This window comes from Stegostoma tigrinum, chromosome 3 (genome assembly GCF_030684315.1).
Source record: "Stegostoma tigrinum isolate sSteTig4 chromosome 3, sSteTig4.hap1, whole genome shotgun sequence".
NCBI classification, from domain to species: domain Eukaryota; kingdom Metazoa; phylum Chordata; class Chondrichthyes; order Orectolobiformes; family Stegostomatidae; genus Stegostoma; species Stegostoma tigrinum.
This window is the reverse complement of record NC_081356.1, coordinates 139,550,383-139,575,651: the sequence shown is the minus strand read 5'-3', so window position 1 is coordinate 139,575,651 and position 25,269 is coordinate 139,550,383. Positions and strand designations below refer to the sequence as shown.

Below are 25,269 nucleotides of genomic sequence, written 5' to 3'. Positions count from 1 at the left end.
CGGGTATCCCGTCGATCGAGTCATATGTTTGGCTGTGGAAAGTAAAGTGGGTGGTGAGGCATCGATCCAGTAGCTTCAGCATGTTGTCTGTGAAGATGGTTTCACTGGAATCTTGTTCATGTTGTATTACTGCTATCATTGTTTCTCTTGCTAGTGGTATGTCTATTGATGTGAATAGGGTAGTAATGTCAAATTACATCATGGTCTGATTGTCATCTATCCTTATGTCTTTGATGGAACTGGGCAACTCTTGGGCTGAGTGGATAGAGTGGGACGACTTGTTGACGAGGCACCTCAGTCTCCTTTGGCTAATCTGTGTGACAGTATGCCTGGTAAGGAGACTATGGGTCTAAGGAGGACTTCTGGTTTGTGTACTTTCCGGAGAGCATAGAATTGGGGTGTGTTGGTTCCTTCGGGTTTCATTCTTAAGAAGTCTGTTTCGTTGATCTGTCTGGACTGTGAGAGTCTTTTTAGTGCGATGAGGATTTAGTTGCAGTGTTGGGTCTGTCTGTACTTGCCAGTATATGTTCTCGTCAGCTAGCAGTGCCTGTGCCTTGGAGCGGTAGCCCCGTTATTTAGTATTACTGTCATGCGCACCTTGTCTGCTGGTAGTATTGTGATTTTCCTGTCCTTTTTCAGTCCTTCTAGGACTTGCCTTTCCAATGTGTTGCGGATGTTAAGTTTGTTCCTTCTGGTCTGTGTCAGGATTACTGTCTGTCTTTTGGTTTTTTGTGTTTCTTCACTGATGTTGATGGTCCTCGGTGTGGCTTCCAGTGTGACAGAATTCCGTTTTGTTGGCGTCTCTGTAGTTATAGTTAAGTCCATGGATGAAAAGGCTTTCTCTGTGTGTTAGTTTCCTGTCTGAGAAGTTTCTTAGCCAGGTGTCAGCTCTGTTGTTGTCATTTTGGTGGGTAAGTGTGGCGAGCTTGTCATGAAGGGTCTGTCTTTTCCTAGCTCTTGCGTCTGTTGGGTGATGTTGATAGCTTGTTCCACGTCCATTGTCCAGTCCTGGTTGGTAGCTTCCCCAGAATAAAGTTTTTTTTGGGCGCATAATTTCTCTGTTGTATCTGTGAAGCTGGTTGTGTGCGTCGTTTATCATTACCTTTGCCATCCTGCAGCTGTTTTGCAGGCTTGTGGATAGCTGATGGGTAGTTTGTATCTCACACTGCATGGTAATACCTGGTTCCTGAGGAAGTAGAGTTGATGGTGGAGGTAACGAAGGTTCATAGGAAAGCCGCATGTACTGAACTTCAACACTAACCACCCTAACACAAACACAAATAAGCTGCGCAATAACATTATTTAAACCGCCAACAACACACTGCAACACTGGCCTCTGCCGAGAAGAACAGTACCTCTTCCAGGTGTTCAAGGACAATGGATATCCAAAAAACTGAGGAAGAAAATGCCTACCAAACGAACAACACCAGGAAGACAATACATGCCCCGACACGCTCATCACGGTACCTTATATCAGGAACAAATCTGAACTAACCAAAAGCCTCCTCAAACACTGGGCATCAGAAGAGTGCACATACCCTCATCAACCCTAAAACAAATACTCACCCAAACCAAAGACCCACTACTGAAACCGGAAGAGGTGACCAAACACGTGGATGAAGGTAGAGCAGTGGATGTGGTATACTTGGATTTAACTAAGGTGTTTGTGTCATTCTGCATTACAAACCAGCCATCCAGACAGCTGAGCTAACTATTCAGCACTCATTGCACAAAAATATTACTTTTTTCACCATCTTTACAACTCTTATCCAAAATTGAATTATGTGGCTGCTTTTAAAAGTCTCGTTAAAATCCATTTGGACAGCATCAACAATCCACGTCTCGGTTCTACAACCCTCAAACAGAAATAACCTCACTCACTTCATCTTCATCATCCTCCTCCTCCTCATCATCCTCTTCATCAGTCTCACATTGCTGTTTACCATATCCCAGGGGTAACGGGGGGCCCACAGGGCTTTCCCCCTCAACATCCAATCTACACATCTGCGATGGTAACGTGGGTCCAGATTTTTCGCTTTCATTGTCCGTGTCATCACATCCACTTTCACTGTCACCAGGTGATCTGCAGAGAGATAATCAACAATGATATATGCAGCACAAAGACAGCTAAACACCAAGTACACTGCCAAACACTGTATTTTAAAACAGGACCTGTAAGAAAGAAATTACAACAATTACAAACAATTTCATTCTTCATGTTGATTAAACCAATCAAACTAGCCAACTTTGCCTTGAGGATGAATTCATAAAACATAGTCAGGGCACCTTCTGAGAAGAGGATGTTTTGGCCCCAGAGAAAGGTTTTTCTTAGGGCTAGTAATGAGTAACGAGTCAAGATTATAGAACATAGAACGTAGAACATTACAGCACAGTACAGGCCCTTCGGCCCTCAATGTTGTGCTGACCTGTCATACCGATCTCAAGCCCATCTAACCTACACTATTCCATCTACGTCCATATGCTTATCCAATGATGACTTAAATGTACCTAAAGTTGGCGAATCTACTACCGTTGCAGGCAAAGCGTTCCATTCCCTTACTACTCTCTGAGTAAAGAAACTACCTCTGACATCTCTCCTATATCTTTCACCCCACAATTTAAAGCTATGCCCCCTCGTGCTAACCGTCACCATCCTAGGAAAAAGGCTCTCCCTATCCACCCTATCTAACCCTCTGATTATTTTATATGTCTCAATTAAGTCACCTCTCAACCTTCTTCTCTCTGATGAAAACAGCCTCAAGTCCCTCAGCCTTTCCTCGTAAGACCTTCCCTCCATACCAGGCAACATCCTAGTAAATCTCCTCTGCACCCTTTCCAAAGCTTCCACATCCTTCTTATAATGTGGTGACCAGAACTCTACGCAATACTCCAAGTGCGGCCGCACCAGAGTTTTGTACAGCTTCACCATAACCTCTTGGTTCCGGAACTCGATCCCTCTATTAATAAAAGCTAAAACACTCTATGCCTTCTAAACAGCCCTGTCAACCTGGGTGGCAACTTTCAAGGATCTGTGTACATGGACACCAAGATCTCTCTGCTTATCTACACTACCAAGAATCTTATCATTAGCCCAGTACTTTGCCTTCCGGTTACTCCTACCAAAGTGCATCACCTCACACTTGTCCGCATTAAGCTCCATTGGCCACCTCTTAGCCCAGCTCTGCTGCTTACCTATGTCTCTCTGCAACCTACAGCATCCTTCGTCTCTATCCACAACTCCACCGACCTTAGTGTCGTCTGCAAATTTACTAACCCATCCTTCTACACCCTCATCCAGGTCATTTATAAAAATGACAAACAGCAGTGGACCCAACACCGACGCTTGCGGTACACCACTAGTAACTGCGCTCCAGGATGAACATTTCCCATCAACTACCACCCTCTGTCTTCTTTCAGCAAGCCAATTTCCGATCCAAACTGCTATATCTCCCACAATCCCATTCCTCCGCTTTTTGTACAATAGCCTACTATGGGGAACCTTATCGAACGCCTTGCTGAAATCCATATGCACCACATCAACCGGTTTACTCTCATCTACCTGTTTGGTCACCTTCTCAAAGAACTCAATAAGGTTTGTGAGGCACGACCTTACCTTCACTATACCGTGCTGACTATCCCTAATCAATTTATTCTTTTCTAGATGATTATAAATCCTATCCCTTATAACCTTTTCCAACACTTTACCAACAACTGAGGTAAGGCTCACTGGTCTATTATTACCAGGGTTGTCTCTACTCCCCTTCTTGAACAGGGGAACCACATCTGCTATCCTCCAGTCGTCTGGCACTATTCCTGCAGACAATGACGAGTTAAAGATCAATGCCAAAGGATCGGCAATCTCCTCCCTGGCTTCCCAGAGGATCCTAGGATAAATTCCATCTGGCCCAGGGGACTTATCTATCTTCACCCTCTGTAGGATTTCCAATACCTCTTTCGTGTGAACCTCAATCCCACCTAGTCTAGTAGTCTGTTTCTCAGTATTCTCCTCAACAACATTGCCGTTTTCTAGAGTGAATACTGTTGAAAAATATTCATTTAGTGCTTCCCCTATCTCATCTGACTCCACACACAACTTCCCACTACTATCCTTGATTGGTCCTAATCTTACTTTTGTCTCTCTTTTATTCCTGAAATACCTATAGAAAGCCTTAGGGTTTATGTAGTCATCTCAGAGTAAAGACTCAAGGCAAGAGTAAGCACAACATGATGAAAAAAAAGCTAGTAAAAGAGGAATGCCCATAACAGATCAAGAGGGAAATTTCTTTGTGGAGCCAGAGAATATTGGTGAAGTCTTAAATGAGTCCTTTACATTTATCTATACTCAGGAGGAGGAGGTCCTCAATATGGGAGGAAGCATAGTGCCTCAGGGGTTAGCACTGCGGTCTCACAGTGCCCGGACCCGGGTTCGAATTCACCCTTGAGTGACTGTCGGTGTCAAGTTTGCACATTTTCTCCAGTATCTCCGTATCTGATCCGGTTTCCTCCCACTGTCCAAAGATGTGCAGATTAGGTGGATTGGCTGTGCTAAATTGCCCTTGTGTCAAGGGATGTGCAGGCTAGATGGATTAGCCATGGGAAATGCAGGCCGACAGGAATGGGAGGAATGAATCTGGGTGGGATGCTCTTTGGAGGACCAGTGTGGACTGGATGGGCTGAATGGCTTGCTTCGACATTGCAGGGATTTTGATTCTACTCTATGTTGGACTGTAAGGTTCTTCAGCAGATTGTGTAGTGAGTCAGGTGGTGTTGGAGGTTTACAAGCTTAAAAATGGGCAGATCCCGAGGTCCAGATGAGTTGGCTCACAAGATCATCTGTAAGCTTTGCAATCAGTAAGGAGATATCCAGATTGAGACATAACCTGAGTGACTATATAGTTCAGGGACAAAAACAGAAATTGCTGCAAAATCTGAGCAGGTCTGGAAGTATCTGTGGAGACAAATCAGAGGTAACATTTCCGGTCGAGTGACCCTTCCTCAGAAATCGGGAATTTTGGAGCAGTGTGGGAATGTGGTGCAGAGGGGAAGAGGTACTTTTCCCTTGCCCATTTAGTTCATTGTTTGTAAGGCTTTTTAAACAGATTGTGAACCTGTGGAATTCTCTCCCACAGGAAGTTGTTGGGACCTGTACATTAAATATATTCGAGACACCTGGATGTGGACGTTGCCGCTAACAGGATCAAGGGGTATGGAGAAAGCTGGAATGGGATACTGAAATTGCATGATCAGCCATGATCATATTGAACGATGGTGCTGGCTCAAAGGGCTGAATGACCCAGTCCTGCGCCATTTTTAAAAATTTCTCGGAGGTGAACAGCTGGGTAGATGAGGCAATGTTTTTGATGTAGTTTATTTAGCCTTCAATAAAACTTTTGACAATGTCCTGCATGGGAAACTGATAGCAAAGCTATGAGCCCATATGATCCATGGAACTTTGCAAATTGGATCCACGATTGGCTAAATAGCAGGAAGCAGAGAATAATAGTTGAGTATGCTTTTGAACTAATCATCTGTGTCCTGTAGGGACCCACAGGAGTCAGTATTTGGGCCATTGCTGATTGTGGTTTCTATGAATTATTTAGACTCAAACATAAAAGGGTTGATCAGTAAGCTCGCAGAAAATACAAAAGTTAGTGGGAGGTATTTTTATTTTCTATTCATTTGTGGGATATAGGCATCGCCGGCTGGCCAGCATTTCTTGCCCCTCCCTAGTTGCCCTTGAGAAGGTGTGATGAGCTGTCTTCTTGAACTGCTGCAGTCCACCAGCTGTGGGTTGATCCACAATGCCATTAGGGATTTTAGGATTTTGACCCAGCAACAGTGAATGAACAGTGATATATTTCCAAGTCAGGACGCTGAGTGGCTTGGAGGAGAACGTGGAGATGATGGTGCTCCGATATGTCTGCTGCTCTTGTCCATCTAGATGGAAGTGGTCATGTGTTTGGAAGGAGCTGTCTGGGATTTTGGGTGAATTTCTGCAGTACATCTTGTAGATAGTACACACTGTAGCCAATGAGCGTTGATGGTGAAGGGTGTGAATGCTTGTGGATGTGGTGCCAATCAAGCAGGCTGCTTTGTCCTGGATGGTGTCGAGCTTCTTGAGTGTTGTTGGGGCTGCACCCATCCAGGCAAGTGTGGAGTATTCCATCACACTCCTGATTTGTGCCTTGTAGATGGTAGGACAAGGCTTTGAGTCAAGAGGTGAGTTACTCGCCGCAGTGTTCCTAGCTTCAGGCCTGCTCTTGTAGCCACTGTGTTTATGTGGTGAGTCTAATTGAGTTTCTGGTCAATGGTAACCCCCAGGATGTCGATAGTGAGGAAATTCAGTGATGGTCACACCACTGAATGTCAAGGGGCCATGGTTAGATGGTTTCTTAATGGTGATGGTCGTAACCTGGCATTTGTGTAGTGCAAATGTCACTTGCCAACGTCAGCCCAACCGTGGATATTGTCCAGATGTTGTTATATGTTAATGCGAGTAGGACAGCCTGGGCTGGTCAATGGCACATGGAATTCAATGTGAATAAATGTGAGATGATGCACTTGGGCAGGACAAACAAGTCAAGGGAATACACATGAACGGTCAGACCTCAGAAAGCACCGAGGGTCAGAGGGACCTTGGTGCATATGCCCACCAATCCCTTAAAGTATCAGGACAGCTGAATAAAGTGGTTAAAAAGGCATATAACGATACTTGTCTTTATTAGCCAAGGCACCGAGTATGAGAATAGTGAAGTTATGCTGAAAGTGCATACGAGGACGGTTAGGCTACAGCTATTGTACTGTGAGCAATTCTGGAATCCACAACGTAAGAGAAACACAATAGCACTGGAGAGAGTGCAGAGGAAATTTACCAGGATGTTGCTTGGGCTGGGCAGCATTAGTTATGAAGAAAAACCAGACAGACTGGGATACTTTTCATTGGAGATAAGGAGATTAAGATGGGACATGATCGAGATGTACAAAATTAGGGGCATGACAGGAAGAAACTTGCACCCTTGATGGAGGGATCAATGACCGGGGAGCGTAGGTGTAAAATAAGGGACAGAAGTTTTTCTTTTAAATCATTCACAGGATGAAGGTGTTGCTGGCTAGGCCAGCATTTATTGCCCATCCCAGAGGTCAGTTAAGAGTGAACCACATTTCTTGGTCTGGAGTCACGCATAGTCCAGACAAAGTACCAATGGAAGTTTCTTTCCCAAAAGGACATGAGTGACATATGGTTTTGTTCGGCAGTGGTTTCATGGTCATGATTACACTCTTAATTCCAGACTTTTTTTGTTCAATTCAAACTCCACCATCTGCCAGGTGGAGCAGGTTGAATTTGAACCTGGGCTCCCAGAACATTACCTGGGTCTCTGGATTAACAGTCCAGTGATAATTTTACAAAGCCATCCACTCCCACTTTTAGATGTGATGCAAGGGAAAATATTGTGATCCGAAAGGTGGTGGGAGTCTGGAAATCATTGCCTGCAAGGGTGGTAGAGGCAGAATCCCACATATCCTTGAACAAGTGTTTAGATATGCACTTGTGATGCCAAGGCAAATGAAGCTACGGGCCAAGTACTGAAAAATGGGATCAGAATAATTGTTTTTGACTGACATGGACATGAACAGATGACCTTTTTTTGTTCTGTAAATCGCTATGACTCAAATGAGATGTTGCTCCAAGTTGAGCTTCATTGGAACAATTTATTCCATTTAGTCACTTTACAGTATCTGGCACTCAATATCAAGTCTCAACTTCAGAGCATGACCTCTGCCCTCTATTTTTCTTACATCCCCACCCATTCTCAGTCATCTCTGGTTGGCTTCATTCTGAACTGAACGAGCCCAGTTTCACTTACACACACCTAACATTTACAAAAAGATATTCATAAATTGCACATCCACATAAATTAATGTGTACACATATGCCACTCCTCTGATACACAAAGACACACAGTCTGCACAAGGAGGGAGGGCCCAGCTATTTGGCTGCTACCTGGTCGAATCTCCAGTGTGGCCTTTCCTGGAGGGGGAACCTGATCTCCCAGCACAGCTTGTTGGCTCGTAGGGCCTCTCCACGCTTCTCTCCTCCTCTGTTGACATAAAACATCAAAGGTTCAGAAAAAATAACAAAAACCAAGTATGGTAATGACTGAGTTAAGACTCCAGACAGACTGACATTTTGAAAAGACTTGTGAGCATATCCCCAACACTGGCCACAATCCTGATCTTACCCAGCACTTTCCTGCTCCTTTCAATTGCAGTACGACGAGTCTGTTCAAATATAGCCTCCAAGTCAAAGGTTCTTGCCTTCTTTCCTGAGAAAAGAAAGAAAGTTGTGTTTATTTAGGAACACTTCAACACATGTTCTCAAATAAAAACTGAAATAACTGAGTATGCCAGATGTCAGAAACAAAAACAGAAATTGTTGAAAAGGTTCAGCAGATCTGGCAGCATTTGTGGAGAGAAATCAGAGTTATGCTTCAGGTTCAGTGGCCCTTCCTCAGAACTGAAGGAAAGATCCCAAAACATTAATTCTGATTTCTATCCACATTTTCTAAAATATTTCGTAATCCTGTATTTTTTTGAACGACTGCAGTCCAGATGCTGTAGTTTGACCCATTATGATGCTCATAACGCAATTCTGGGGCTTTGACCCAGCAACTTTGAAGGAATGATAATATATTTCCAAACTCAGAATAGAGACTGGCTTGGTGGAAAACATGCATCTGATTCCCTTGTCATTCTTGATGGAAGAGGTCATGGGTTTGGAAGGTGCCGTCTCAGGATATTTAGTGAATTTTTTCAATGTATCTCAGTATCAGCAGTATGTGCCATTAACGAGTGTCAGTGGTGAACAGAGTAAATTTTTGTAGGGCAGCATGGTGGCTCAGCGGTTAGCACTGCAGCCTTACAGCGCCAGGGACCCAGGTTCAATTCCAGCCTCGGGTAACTGTCTGTGCGGAGTTTGCACATTTTCCCCGTGTCTGCGTGGGTTTCCTCCGGGTGTTCCGGTTTCCTCCCACAGTCCAAAGATGTGCAGGCTAGGTGGATTGGCCATGCTGAATTGCCCGCAGTGTTCAGGGGTGTGTGGGTTATAGGGGGTTGGGTCTGGCTACGATGCTCCAAGGAACGGTGTGGACTTGTTGGGCCAAAGGGCCTGTTTCCACACTGTAGGGAATCTAATCTAATCTAGTGCCAATCAAGCGAGCTGCTTTGTCTTGGATGGTCTTTTGAGACAAAAAACAACATTGGCCACTGAACTGCACTCTGGGGAAAAAAATGGCCAAATGAATGGCATACTGGGAAGGGAACCCATATACTATATCAGGAAGCTTGCAGATTTCACTGTCAAATTGGATCAGGCTCAACAGTTCACCTTGACTGACTATATGGGTGTCGATCAGACAACACTGCAAGGTTTCAGATGGAGCAATAATTCCAAGTTTTGTCAGCGCTGTTTTTGAGATAGCCGGCACCTCAAGTCAGCTTTTGTACCTTTTCCTGGGACAGAAACGTAGTAATTGAATTATGCTAATTACATTGCTGTACTAAACTGCTGCAACTACATAGGAGGAATCTGCATGTTAGTTACCCTGCCAACATATTAAACTATCATAAGTTATTGCGCTTAGGGATGGCCTGGAGACCTGTATTTAAAAGGGTCACTTGTATCAAAGGGCCTGACACTCTGGAGACAATGCCAGCACAAGAAGCAGGAACTTAAAGAATGAGATGATCAACCTCAATCTCAGTTTGGCAGTAGAAATCAGGGTAGTATGAACTTCTTTACCATCTTGCACTTGCAAAACAGATTTTAACACTGTGTGAGAATGCTGTAATTTAAGAACTGTACAGTTACTTTGGAAATTAGAGGAAAAAACAGGTTTCATAGAATTGCATGTTTACATTTTTGTTTTAATGATGGCAAACAATGTCTCTTTCATGTAAACCAGTCCCAGAAAGTAAGTAAATCAGAGACACATGAAAACGAGGCTTACACAATCCCCCTTTCTAACAGATTTACTGTTTCACGTATTAAACAACAAAAACTGCTGCGGATGCTGGAAATCAGAAATAAAAAGTCCATATGTGACATGTGCAAGTTATTTAAAGACCTGCTGATCAGAGTTCAAGGCCTACATGCTCCAGTAAGGAGGAAGGATGACAAGGTAACGGACTCTTGGATAACAAAGGAGGTTGTGAATTTAGTCAAAAGGGAAAAAAAAATGCAAATGTTAAGGTTTCAGAAGCTAAAATCAGACAGGACCCATGAGGAATATGAAGAACGCAGGAAAGAACTCGGGTTAGGAATTAGGAGAGCAAGAAAGGATGGTGAAATGACTTTGGCAAGTAGGGTTAATACATTAAAGATAAAGGATAACTAGGGAGAACGTAGGATCACTCAAGGATAAAGGAAAGAGCTTGTGCTTGGAGGCAGAGGATGTAGGTGAGATCCTAAACGAGTACCTTGTGTCAGTATTCACCCAGAAGAAGGATATGGAGGATACTGAGATTGACGTGGAGCATGGTAATATGCTAGGGAATTTTGAGATCAAGAAGAAGCGGTTTTGGATCTCTTGAGGTACATTAAGGTGGATGAGTCACTGGGGCCCGATGAGATTTACGCCAGGTTAGAGAGAGGGGCAAGGGTGGAGATAAGTGAGGCCTCGACCAAGATCGTGTATCCTCGCTAGACTGTGGAGGGGTCTCAGAAGACTGGCGAGTAGCTAATGTCCTCTGTTCAAGAAGGGACATAGGGATAATGCAGGAAACTGCAGACCATTGAATCTCACATCGGTGGTCAGATACCTACTGGAGAGAATTCTTAGGGATAGGATTGACACGCATTTGGAAAAGCAGGCCTAATTAAGGACAGTCAGTGAGGCTTTGTGGAGGAAAGAATAGAATAGAACAATACAGCGCAGAAGAGGCCCTTCGGCCCTCGATGTTGCGCCGACCTGTGAACTAATCTAAGCCCATCCCCCTACACTATCCCATCATCATCCATATGCTTATCCAAGGACTGTTGTGACTCAGTTAACTACATTGGCAGGCAGGGCATCCCACGCACTTACCACTCTGAGTAAAGAACCTGCCTCTGGCATCTGTCTTAAATCAATCACCCCTCAATTTGCAGCTATGCCCCCTCGTACAAGCCAACATCGTCATTATGGAAAAAGACTCTCACTATCCACCCTACCTGATCCTCTGATCATCTCGAATGTCTCTATTAAATGCCCTCTTAGCCTCCTTCTCTCCAATGACAACAGACCCAAGTCACTCAGACTTTTAGATCAAGCATTCAGATCAAGCATTCTCACTCCTTGCCTGATAACATAGATTGAACATTACAGCACAGTACAGGCCCTTCGGCCCTCGAAGTTGTGCTGACCTGTCATACTGATCTGAAGCCCATCTAACCTACACTATTCCATCTACGTCCATACGCTTATCCAATGATGACTTAAATGTACTTAAAGTTGGCGAAACTACTACCGTTGCAGGCAAAGCGTTCCATTCCCTTACTACCCTCTGAGTAAAGAAACTACCTCTGACATCTGTCCTATATCTTTCACCCCACAATTTAAAGCTATGCCCCCTCATGCTAACCATCACCATCCTATGAAAAAGGCTCTCCCTATCCACCCTATCTAACCCTCTGATTATTTTATACGTCTGAATTAAGTCACCTCTCAACCTTCTTCTCTCTAATGAAAACAGCCTCAAATCCCTCAGCCTTTCCTCGTAAGACCTTCCCTCCATACCAGGCAACATCCTAGTAAATCTCCTCTGCACCCTTTCCAAAGCTTCCACATCCTTCTTATAATGCGGTGACCAGAACTGTACACAATACTCCAAGTGCGGCCGCACCAGAGTTTTGAACAGCTTCACCATAACCTCTTAGTTCCGGAACTCAATCCCTCTATTAATAAAAGCTAAAACACTCTATGGCTTCTTAACAGCCCTGTCAACCTGGGTGGCAACTTTCAAGGATCTGTGTACATGGACACCAAGATCTCTCTGCTCACCTACACTACCAAGAAACTTACCATTAGCCGTGTACTTTACCTTCCGGTTACTCCTACCAAAGTGCATCACCTCACACTTGTCCGCGCTAAACTCCATTTGCCACCTCTTAGCCCAGCTCTGCAGCTTATCTCTGTCTCTCTGCAACCTACAGCATCCTTCGTCACTATCCACAGTTCTACCGACCTTAGTGTCGTCTGCAAATTTACTAACCCATCCTTCTACGCCCTCATCCAGGTCATTTATAAAAATGACAAACAGCAGTGGACCCAACACCGACCCTTGCGGTACACCACTAGTAACTGCGCTCCAGGATGCACATTTCCCATCAACTACCACCCTCTGTCTTCTTTCAGCAAGCCAATTTCCGATCCAAACTGCTATATCTCCCACAATCCCATTCCTCCGCTTTTTGTACAATAGCCTACTATGGGGAACATTATCGAACGCCTTGCTGAAATCCATACACACCACATCAACCAGTTTACTCTCATCTACCTGTTTGGTCACCTTCTCAAAGACCTCAATAAGGTTTGTGAGGCACGACCTTACCTTCACAAAACCGTGCTGACTATCCCTAATCAATTTATTCTTTCCTAGATGATTATAAATCCTATCCCTTATAACCTTTTCCGACACTTTACCAACAACTGAGGTAACGGTCACTGGTCTATAATTACCAGGGTTGTCGCTACTCCCCTTCTTGAACAGGGGAACCACATTTGCTATCCTCCAGTCATCTGGCACTATTCCTGCAGACAATGACGAGTTAAAGATCAATGCCAAAGGCTCGGCAATCTCCTTCCTGGCTTCCCAGAGGATCAGAGGATAAATCCCATCCGGCCCAGGGGGCTTATCTATCTTCACCCTCTGAAGGATTTCTAATACCTCTTCCTTGTGAACCTCAATCCCACCTAGTCTAGTAGCCTGTATCTCAGTATTCTCCTTGACAACATTGTCGTTTTCTAGAGATGCACGGGAGCCATGGTGATGTGGCTGTGTGGATTCAGAACTGGCCTGCCCATAGAAGACAGGTGGTAGTGGTAGAAGGGTGTTTTTTGACAATTTTGACAAAAGGTCAGTGACTAGTGGTGTTCTACAGGGATCTATACTGGGGCCTCTGCTGTTTGTAATACATGTAAATGACTTGGATGTAAATGTTGACGGATGGGTAACTAAGTTTACATACGATACAAAGTTCAGTGGAAATGAGGGTAGTGTAGATGGTTATCAACAGACAGAGCAGATCACAGATCATTGACAGATACAGGCAAAGAAATGGCAGATGGAACAAAAACAAAGTTGTTAGAAAAACTCAGCAGGTCTGGCAGCAACTGTGAAGGAAAAAACAGATTTGCTTTGGGTCAGGTGACCCTTCCTCAGAAAGAGTTTAATCTGTATAAGTGTGAGGTGCTACATTTTGGGAGAAGAAAAGTTCAGGAAAAGTATACAGTTAATGGCGGACTCTGAACAACACTGATATGTAGAGGTATCTTGGAGTTCAAGCCCACAGCTCTGTAAAAATGGCCACACATGTACTCAGGGCGGTAAAGATGGTGTGTGGCATGCTTGTCTTTACTGGTTAGGGAAGTGAATACTAAAGTCAGGAAGTCATGTTGCAGCTCTGTAAGTCTTTAGTTCGAACATAGAACATAGAAAAATACAGTGCAGAACAGGCCCATCAGCCCTCAACGTTGCACCAACCTGTGAACTAATCTAAACAGCTCCCCCGACACTATCCCATCATTATCCATATACTTGTCCAAGGACTGTTTAAATGCTCCTAATGTGACTGAGTTAACTACATTGGCAGGCAGGACGTTCCACGCCCTTACCACTCTCTATGTAAAGAACCTGCCGCTGACATCAGTCTTAAATCTATCACCCCTCAGTTTGTACCTATGCCCCCTGGTACAAGCTGAAGTCATCATCCTCGGAAAAGACTCTCACTGTCACCCTATCTAATCATCGTGTATGTCTGTATTAAATCTCCTCTTAGCCTCCTTCTCTCCAATGACAACAGACCCAAGTCCCTCAGCCTTTCTTCATACGGCCTGCACTCCACACCAGGCAACATCCTGGTAAATCTCCTCTGCATCTTTTCCAATGCTTCCACATCCTTCCTGTAATGGGGCGACCAGAACTGCACACAATATTCCGAATGAGGTCACACTAGCGTTTTGTACAGTTGCAGCATGACATCACAGCTCCGGAACTCAATCCTTCTACCAATAAAATCTAACACACCGTAAGCCTTCTTAATAGCACCATCAACTTGGGTGGCAACTTTCAGGGATCTATGTACATGGACACCAAGATCCCTCTGCACATCCACACTACCAAGAATCTTTCCATTGACCCGGTATTCTGCCTTCCTATTATTCCTCCCAAAGTGAATCACCTCACATTTATCTGTATTAAACTCCATTTGCCACCTTTCGGCCCAAATCTGCAGTTTATGCAAGTATTCCTGCAACCTGCAACATTCTTCCACACTGTCCACCACTCCGACTTTAGTGTCACCTGCAAACTTACTAACGCATCCACTTATGCCTGCGTCCAAGTCACACATAAAAATGACAAACAGCAGTGGTCCCAAAACAGATCCTTGAGGCACACCACTAGTGACGTGACTCCAGGCTGAATATTTTCCATCAACCACCACTCGTTGCTTTCTTACAGAAGGCCAGTTTCTAATCCAAACTGCTAAATCTCCCTCAATCCCTTGCCTCTGTATTTTCTCCACTGGCCTACCATGTGGAACCTTATCAAAGGCTTTACTGAAGTCCATGTACACCACGTCAACTGCCCTACCTCAAAGAACTCGATAAGATTTGGAAGGCATGACCTGCCCCTCACAAAGCCATGCTGACTCCCTTTAATCACGCTATGCTTTTCCAAATTGTCATAAATCCTATCCCTCAGAATTCTTTCCAAAACCTTGCTGACCACAGACGTAAGATTGACTGGTCTGTAATTTTCAGGGATTTCCCTATTCCCTTTCTTGAAAAGAGGAACAACATTTGCCTCCCTCCAATCTTCCGGTACGACTCCCGTGGAAAGTGAGGAAGCAAAGATCTTCGCCAGCGGATTAGCAACCTCCTTTCTCACTTCCCGAGCAACCTAGAATAAATCTGGTCTGGCCCTGGGGACTTATCAATCTTAACGTTTGCTAAAATTTCCAGCAGATCAACTTCCGCAATCTCGCTCTGTTCAAGCCTGTTTTCCTGCTCCTCAAAGTTCTCATTCACAACAACGTCCTTTTCCTTAGTGAAAGCCGAAGCAAAAAACTCATTTCGGGTTTCCCCATCTGCCCAGGCTTCATGCACAAGTTCCCTACGTTATCCCTGATTGGCCCTACCTTCTCCCTGATCATTCTCTTATTCCTCACGTATGAGTAAAATGCCTTCAGGTTCTCCCTAATCCTTCTTGCCAAGCCTTTATCATGCCCCCTCCTGGCCCTCCTCAGTCCACTTTTGAGCTCCTTCCAAGCAAGCCTGTAATCCTCTAAAGCTGTGCTAGACCCTTGCTTCCTCCACCTTACGAACGCTACCTTTTGCTTTTTGACGAGAAGCACCTCTGTTCCCGTCATCCAAGGCTCCTTAATCTTACCCCTTCTTACCTGTCTCAGAGGAACAAATCTATGCATCACTCGCAACAACTGCTCCTTAAACAATCTCCACATGTCTGTTGTGCCCCTTCTGTGGAACAATTGCTCCCAATCTGTACTTTCCAACTCCTGCCTGATAGCGTCATAGTTTCCTTTACCCCAGTTAAATATCTTCCCCTGGTAACTGCTCCTTTCCCTTTCCATGGCTATGGTAAATGTGTCAATGTTTGGGAAGTTAAAGTCTCCCATAATGACCACCCTGTTCTTTTCACTCCTGCCCAGAATAGTTTTGCTTATCTTCTCCTCCACATCCCCGGAACTTTGCGGGGGCCTATAAAAAACTCCCACTCAAAAAACTTAGGCCACACTTACATTACTGCATTCAATTCTGGTCACCATATTACAGGGAGGATGTGGAGACTTTGGAAAGGGTTCAGAATAGGTATACTAGGATGCTGCCTGGATTAGAGAGTATAAACTATGAGGGCAGGCTAGAAAAGCTTTTTTATGTTTAAGCTTGTTTCCCAGGGAAGAAATGGCTAGCACGAGGGGTCATAGTTTTAAGCTGGTTGGTGGAAAGTATAGAGGGGATGTCAGAGGCAGGTTCTTTACGCAGAGAGTTGTGAGAGCATGGAATGTGTTGCCAGCAGCAGTTGTGGAAGCAAGGTCATTGGGGTCATTTAAGAGACTGCTGGACATGTATATGGTCACAGAAATTTGAGGGTGCATACATAAGGATCAATGGTCGGCACAACATTGTGGGCTGAAGGGCCTGTTCTGTGCTGTTCTCTGTTCTCTGTTCTCTGTTCTCTGTTCTCTGTTCTCTGTTCTCTGTTCTCTGTTCTCTGTTCTCTGTTCTCTGTTCTCTGTTCTCTGTTCTCTGTTCTCTGGAGCAGCGGAGGTTGAGGGCAGGCTTGATAGAAGTCTGTAAGATTATGAGATAGAACATAGAACATAGAACAGTACAGCACAGAACAGGCCCCTCAGCCCACAATGTTGTGCCGACCATTGATCCTCATGTATGCACCCTCAAATTTCTGTGACCATATACATGTCCAGCAGTCTCTTAAATGACCCCAATGACCTTGCTTCCACAACTGCTGCTGGCAACGCATTCCATGCTCTCACAACTCTCTGCGTAAAGAACCTGCCTCTGACATCCCCTCGGTACTTTCCACCAACCAGCTTAAAACTATGACCCCTCGTGCTAGCCATTTCTGCCCTGGGAAATAGTCTCTGGCTATCAACTCTATCTATGCCTCTCATTATCTTGTATACCTCAATTAGGTCCCCTCTCCTCCTCCTTTTCTCCAATGAAAAGAGACCGAGCTCAGTCAACCTCTCTTCATAAGATAAGCCCTCCAGTCCAGGCAGCATCCTGGTAAACCTCCTCTGAACCCTCTCCAAAGCATCCACATCTTTCCTATAATAGGGCGACCAGATCTGGACGCAGTATTCCAAGTGCGGTCTAACCAAAGTTTTATAGAGCTGCAACAAGATCTCACGACTCTTAAACTCAATCCCCCTGTTAATGAAAGCCAAAACACCATATGCTTTCTTAACAACCCTGTCCACTTGGGTGGCCATTTTAAGGGATCTATGTATCTGCACACCAAGATCCCTCTGTTCCTCCACGCTGCCAAGAATCCTATCCTTAATCCTGTACTCAGCTTTCAAATTCGACCTTCCAAAATGCATCACCTCGCATTTATCCAGGTTGAACTCCATCTGCCACCTCTCAGCCCATCTCTGCATCCTGTCAATGTCCCGCTGCAGCCTACAACAGCCCTCTACACTGTCAACGACACCTCCGACCTTTGTGTCGTCTGCAAACTTGATGCATAGATAGATTTGACAGAATGTTTTTTCCAGCATTGAAATGTCTCGTAAGAAAGGCCATGCTCTTCAGGTGAGAGGCAGAAGTCGAAAGGAAATGAGAGGCGCAAATTTTTTTTACACAGAGTGGTAGGTGCCAGGGGTGGTGGTGAAGGCAGATACGACAGGGGCATTTATAGGACTTTTCCATTAGCGCGTGAATACGCAAGGAATGGAGGGATTTGGACCAACGGCAGGTAGAAAGGATTAGTTTAATTTGGCATCATGTTCCACACAACATCAAGGGCCCAGTTCTTCACGCGTGGAATGCCCTGCCTATAACAGCAGCAGACTCGCCAACTTTAAAGGCATTGAAATGGTCACTGGATAAACGTATGGATGATAATGGAATAGTGTAGGTTAGATGGGCTTCAGTTTGGTTTCACAGGTCAGCGCAACGTCGAGGGACGAAGGACCTGTACTGCTCTGTAGTGTTCTATGTTCTATTCCTGTGCTGCGCTGTTCTATCTTCTATGTTCCAGAAACCAAAACAGAAATTGCTATTAAAAAATTCAGCAGATCTAGCAGGACCTGTGGAGAGAAACTGGAGTTAGTGTTTTGGACCTGAAACGTTAAATCCGATTTCTGTCCATAGGCGCTGCCAGACCTGATGAGTTTAACCATCAACTTTTGTTTTTATTTTTATTTTGGACACTATTGGGGCAGATGACTGTGCAGGGAAAAGCAGTGGGAGCCAACTTCATGGAACCCTGGCCAGGTCTGCTGCACAAGAGCGGAGGAAGAAGAACAGCAGCGCTTATGATAGAGGATTCAATTTTACGGGGAGCAGACAGGTGCTTTTGCAATCACAAAGGTGACTCCAGGAGGCAAAGACGGGCACGTCACAGCATGGCTCCAGGGCATTCTGAAGGGGAGGACAATCAAACAGAAACTGGCATCTATTGACACCAATGACAACAAAAAGGGATGAGATCCTGCAAGTGATTTCAGCGAGCTTGGAAGTGGATTGAGAAACAGGACCTAAAAGATGGTAATTTCTCAATAACTTTCAGTGCCACGTGAAAATGAGTACAAAAATAGGCAATAGATAGTAAGAACTGAAGATGCTGGTGAATCTGAGATAACAACGTATAGAGCTGGATGAACACAGCAGGCCAAGCAGCATCAGAGGAGCAGAAAAGCTGACGTTTCAGGTCGAGACCCTTCTTCAAAAATGGGGGAGGGGAAGGGGGATCAGAAATAAACAGGGAGAGAGGGGGAGACAAATAGAAGATGGATAAAGGAGAAGATAGGTGGAGAGGAGACAGACCAGTCAAAGAGGTGGGGATGGAGCCAGTAAAGGTGAGTGTAGGTGGGGAGTTAGGGAGGAGATAGGTCTCTCCAGGGAGGATGGACAGGTCAATGGGACGGGATGAGGTTAGTACGTAGGAGATAGGAGTGTGGCTTGAGGTGGGAGGAAGGACAGGTTAAGGAGGTGGTGACGAGCTAGGCTGGCTTTGGGATGCGGGAGGGGAAAGGAGATTTTGAAGTTTGTGAAGTCCACATTGATACCATTGGGCTGCAAGGTTCCCAAGCGGAATATGAGATGCTGTTCATGCATCGTTGTGGCCACTGGAGGAGGCCCAGGATGGACATGTCATCAGAGGAATGGGATGGGGAGTTGAAATGGTTCGCAACTTGAAGGTGCAGTTGTTTAGTGTGGAAGCTTTGGAAAGGGTGCAGAGGAGATTTACTAGGATGTTGCCTGGTCTGGAGGGAAGGTCTTACGAGGAAAGGCTGAGGGACTTGAGGCTGTTTTTTATAGTATTATAGAACTTAACAGCACAGTACACGCCCTTCGTTTTCATTAGAGAGAAGAAGGTTGAGAGGTGACTTAATTGAAACATATAAAATAATCAGAGGGTTAGATAGGGTGGATAGGGAGAGCCTTTTTCATAGGATGGTGATGGCGAGCATGAAGGGGCATAGCTTTAAATTGAGGGGTGAAAGATATAGGACACATGTCAGAGGTAGCTTCTTTACTCAGAGTAGTAAGGGAATGGAACGCTTTGCCTGCAACGGTAGTAGATTCGCCAACTTTAGGTACATTTAAGTCATCATTGGATAAGCATATGGACGTAGATGGAATAGTGTAGGTTAGATGGGCTTGAGATCGGTATGACAGGTCGGCACAACATCGAGGGCCGAAGGGCCTGTACTGTGCTGTAATGTTCTACGTTCTATGTTCTATAATCTTGACTCGTTACTCATTACTAGCCCTAAGAAAAACCTTTCTCTGGGGCCAAAACATCCTCTTCTCAGAAGGTGCCTTCTCGATCCCCTGTTAATGAAAGCCAAAACACCATATGCTTTCTTAACAACCTTATCCACTTGGGTGGCAACTTTGAGGGAGCTATGCACTTGAACACCAAGATCCCGCTGTTCCTCCACACTGCCGAGAATCCTGCCTTTAATCCTATATTCAGCATTTAAATTCGACCTTCCAAAATGCATCACCTCGCATTTATCCAGGTTGAACTGCATCTGCCATTTCTCAGCCCAGCTCTGCATTCTGTCAATGTCTCGCTGAAGCCTGCAGTAGCCCTCGATACTATCAACGGCACCTCCAACCTTTGTGTCATCAGCAAACATACTAACCCACCCCTCAACCTCCTCATCCAAGTCATTTATAAAAACTATAAAGAGCAGAGGCCCAAGAACAGAGCCCTGCAGGACACCACTCAGCAGTGACCTCCAGGCAGAATACTTACCATCTACAACCACTCTCTGCCTCCTGTCAGCCAACCAATTCTGAATCCAGACAGCCAAATCACCCTGAATCCCATACCTCCTGACTTTATGAATGAGCCTGCCATGGGGAACCTGATCAAATGCCTCGCTGAAGTCCATGTACACCTCATCCACTGCTCAACCCTCGTCAACCTGTCTCGTGACTTCCTCAAAGAACTCAATAAGATTTGTAAGGCATGACTTGCCCCTCTCAAAGCCATGCTGACTCTTAAATCACGCTATGCTTTTCCAAATAGTCATAAATCCTATCCCTCAGAATTCGACCACTGAGGGGGAGATCTTGCTGTCCTTGAAAAACAAGGACGTTTGAGATGTACAGGAATGGAATGCCTCATCCTGGGAGCAGATGCATCAGATGCGACGAAGTTGGGAATGGGGGATGGCGTTTTTGCAGGAAGGTGGGTGGGAGGAGTTGTAATCTCGGTCGCTGTGAGGGTTGGCGGGTTTGAAATGGATATTGGTTTCCAGTTGTTCGCCAGAAATTAAAATAGAGAGGTCGGGGAAGGAGAGAGAAGTATCAGAGATGGTGCAGTGAACTTAAAGTTGGGGTGGGAGGTGTTGCTGAAGTGCATGAACTGTTCGAGCTCCTCATGGGACACGAGGTGGCGCCGATACAGTCATGACTGTAACGGAGGAAGATGTGGGGTTTGGGGCCTGTGTAGGTGCGGAAGAGGGACTGTTCCACGTAACCTACAAAGAGGCAGGCATAGCTTGGGCCCATGCAGGTACCCATGGCCACCCCCTTTGACTGTAGGAAGTAGGAAGAATTGAAAGAGAAGTTGTTGAGGGTGAAGACTAGTTCAGCTAAGCGGACGAGGGTGTCACTGGAAGGGAACTGGTCGGGCCTGCGGGATAGGAAGAAGTGGAGGGTCTTTCGGCCATCTGTACGGGGAATGCAGGTGTCTCGGGACTGGACATCCATGATAAAGCAGAGGTGTTGGGGACCGGGGAATTGGAAGTTTTGGAGGTGGTGGAGGACGTGGGTGGTATCACAGATGTACATACGGAGTTCCTGAACAAAGGTGGGGAAAATGGAGTCAAGTAAGTGGAGATAAGTTCGGTGGGACAGGAGCAGGCGGAGACAATGGGTCTACCAGGGCAGTTGGGTTTGTGGATTTTGGGAAGGAGATAGAGCAGCCGGTGTGCGATTGGGGAACGATGAGGTTGGAGGCTGTGGGTGGGAGGTCACCTGAGGTGATGAGGTTGTGGATGGTTTGGGAGATGATGGTTTCGTGGTCAGGGGCGGGGTCATTATCAAGGGGGCGGCAGGAGGTGGTGTCGGAGAGTTGGCGCCTAGCCTCGGCGACGTAGAGGTCTGCGCGCCTTGGGGGCCGCTTTGCAGAACACCTACGCTTAGAACATAGAACATTACAGCACAGTACAGGCCCTTGATGTTGTGCCGACCTGTCATACCAATGCGAAGCGCATCTAACCTACACTATTCCATGTACGTCCACATGCTTGTCCAATGATGGGCGGATAGGGAGAGCCTTTTTCCTAGGATGGTGATGGCGAGCACGAAGGGGCATAGCTTAAAATTGAAGGGTCAAAGATATAGGACACATGTCAGAGGTAGTTTCTTTACTCAGAGAGTAGTAAGGGAATGGAACGTTTTGCCTGCAACGGTAGTAGATTCGCCGACTTTAGGTACATTTAAGTCATCATTGGATAAGCATATGGACGTAGATGGAATAGTGTAGGTTAGATGGGCTGCAGATCGGTATGACAGGTCGGCACAACATCGTGAGCCGAAGGGCCTGTACTGTGCTGTACTTTTCTATGTTCTAATGCCCTCAACTTTGTCTCCTGCATTTCCCGCAACTCATCCCTGACACCACCCCCCCACAATAACAACCAAAACAGAATCCCCCCTCATCCTCACGTACCACCCCACCAACCACCAGGTCCAACGCATCATCCTCTGATATTTCCGCCATCTGCAATCCGACCCCACCACCAAAGACATTTTTCCCTAGCCACCCTTATCTGCCTTCCAGAGGGGCCACTCTCTCCGGGGCTCCCTTGTCCGCTCAACACTCCCCTCCAGCCTCACTACACCCGGCACTTTTCCCTGCAACCACAGGAAGTGCTACACCTGCCCCTACGCTTCCCCCGACTCACCTCCATCCCAGGCCCCAAGAAGACTTTCCACATCAAGCAGATGTTCACCTGCACATCTGCTAATGTGGTATATTGCATCTGCTGTACCTGTTGTGGCCTCCTCTACATCGTGGAAACCAAGCGGAGGCTTGTGGACCACTTTGCAGAACATCTACGCTCAGTTCGCACTAAACAATTACACCCCCCAGTCGCTAACCATTTCAACTCCTCCTCCCATTCCTCAGGTGACATGTCCATTCTGGGCCTCCTGCAGTGCCACAACCATGCCACCTGAAGGCAGCAGGAACAGCAACTCATATTCCACTCGGGAACCCTGCAGCCCAATGGTATCATTGTGGACTTCACAAGCTTCAAAATCTCCCCTCCCCCTACCGCATCCAAAACCAGCCCAGCTCGTCCCTGCATCCTTAACCTGTCCTTCCTCCCAGCTATCACCTCCTCCCAGCTCAAGCATCACCCCTATCTCCTACCTCCTGACCTCATCCCACCCCCTTGACCATTCAGTCCTCCCTGGACTGAACTATCCCCTCCCTAACTCCCAACTTCCACCTCTTTGACTGGCCTGTCTCCTCTCCACCTATCTTCTCCACCTATCCATCTTCTATCCACCTCCCCCCTCTCCTTACTTATTTAAGAATCTCCTTCCCCGCCCCATTTCTGAAGAAGGGTCTCGGCCCGAAACGTCAGCTTTCCTGCTTCTATGATGCTGTTTGGCCTGCTGTGTTAATACGGCTCTACGCCTTGTTATCACAGAAATTGGCTAGTCCGGATGAATGCCTGACTGAGAAATAATGCCAAAGGGAGGGCTTTAGATTTCTGGGACCATTTGAGGGAGATGGGACTTGCACAGAGCAGACAGGTTGTGCCTAAACTGGAATGGGACCAGCATCCTTACTGGGAGATTTCTGGATACAACTGGGGAGGGTTTAATCTTTCTTGACAAGAGGGTGGAATCAAGACAGAATGTTCAGTAGGGGAAAACAAACAGATAAAATTAGAAATGACATTAAGTGAGTCAGGAAAACACAGACATTTTGGGCTGATTAAGGCACAACGGTGTTTGGCAAGGTTGGATGGTATTTGTTTCATTGCTAGGAATCTGATGATCAAACAGATGAATTGAGGGCACAAGTTAAAGCATGGGGGTACGATGTCAGTGCTATCACTGAGACATGGCTGCAGAATTGGCAGCTTTTCAGGCGAGCTAGGTAAAGGGGTAAAAGAGGAGGTATCACAATCAGGGAATCAATTACAGCTGTAAAGAGGGAAGACATCCACGAAATCTCCTCAAATACACTCACAGAGTCATAGATTAACACAGCATGGAAACAGACGCTTCAGTTCAACCTGGTCCATGCTGATCACAGTGCCCACTCACTTGGTTCCAACTGCCTGCATTTAGTCCACATCCCTCTAAACCTCTCTGTTCCATGAACCTATCCAGATGTTTTTAAATGTTGTTCTTGTACTTGCCTCAATCATTTTCTCTGGCAGCCCATTCCATTTAAGCACCAAACTCTGTGTGAGGAAATTGTCCCTCAGGTCCTTCTTCAATCTTTCCCCTCTAACCTTAAACCCGTGCCCTCTAGTTTTCAATCCCCCACCCCTGGGAAAAAGACTATATACATTCATCCGAGCTATGCCCCTCATGATTTTATACGCCTCAATAATGCCATCTCTCAATCTCCTACGTTCCAAGGAATAGTCCTATCCTGGCCAACCTCTCCCTTTAACTCAGACCTACTAGTCCTGGCTACATCCTCATAAATCTTCTTTGCTCACTCTCCAACTTTAACTCTGTCTTTCCTATAACACAGTGACCAAAACTGTATACCATACTCCAAGTGCAGCCTCACCAACAACTTATACAAATATAACATAACATCCCAACTCTTAGAATCAGTGCTTTGACTGATGAAGGCTAAAATGTCTTCCTCACTATCCTGTCGATCTGTGACACTGCTTTCAATGTACTTCAACTCCTAGGTCCCTCTGTTCCACAACACTCCCCAGGACCTTACCATTTACTGTACAAGTCCTACCTTGGTTTGACTTTCCAAAGTGCAACATCTCACACATATCTGCATTGAATTGCATTTGCCAATCCTCAACTGACTTTCCCATCTGATCAAGATCTTTCTGTAATTTTTGATAGCCTTCCTCACTATCAATGATACCTCCTAACTTTGTATCAGCCGCAAAATTACCAATCATATCTTGTACATTCACACCAGATCATTTATGTAAATAACAAATAATCATCGCAGCACCGACCCCTATGGCATGTCACTAATCACAGGCCTCCAGTCCAAAAAACAACCTTCAACTATCATCCTCTGCTTCCTGCCATCAAGCCAACTTTGAATCCAATTAGCTGCCTCTCCCTGGATCCCATGTGACCTAACTTTCATGACTAGACTGCTTGTGTGGGGCCTTTTCAAAGGGCTTACTAAAGTCCATATAGACAACATTCACTGCCCTACCCTCATCTATCGTCTTGGTTACCTCTTCGAAAATCTCTAAAAGATTTGTCACACGTGACTTTCCGCACACAAATCCATGCTGACTATCCAAATGGTGGTTAATCCATACCACAGTATCCTCTCAAATAACTTGCTGACCTCTGATGTCAAGCTCACGTGCCTGTATTTCCCTGGTTTGTCTTTGCTACCCTTCTTAAACATTGGAACAACATTAACCACCATACAGTCTTCCAGAACTTGACCAGTGGCTAAATATGTAGCAAAAATGTCTGCAAAGGCCTCTGCAATTTCTTTCCTAGCCTCCCACAATATCCAAGGATGAACCTGATCAGGCCCAGACGACTTATCACTTTCATGTTATTTAAAGCTGTAAACACTTCCTCCCTGGTAATA

The 25,269-nt window shown here is 45.6% G+C and overlaps 1 protein-coding gene across 7 annotated transcripts in view; it reads right to left on the bottom strand.

Annotated features, from left to right (window-relative positions):
- Positions 1–25,269, bottom strand: part of LOC125450885 (WD repeat-containing protein 70) — a 167,679-nt gene that overhangs the window by 125,286 nt on the left and 17,124 nt on the right. For all 7 annotated transcript variants that reach the window (XM_059645001.1, XM_059645004.1, XM_059645006.1 and 4 more), the window contains exons 3-5: positions 8,241–8,324; positions 8,003–8,099; positions 1,882–2,083 (exon numbers count right to left, since the gene is read on the bottom strand). In XM_059645001.1, coding sequence (XP_059500984.1) covers positions 1,882–2,083; positions 8,003–8,099; positions 8,241–8,324 — 383 coding nt within the window. The remainder of the gene's footprint in view (positions 1–1,881; positions 2,084–8,002; positions 8,100–8,240; positions 8,325–25,269) is intronic.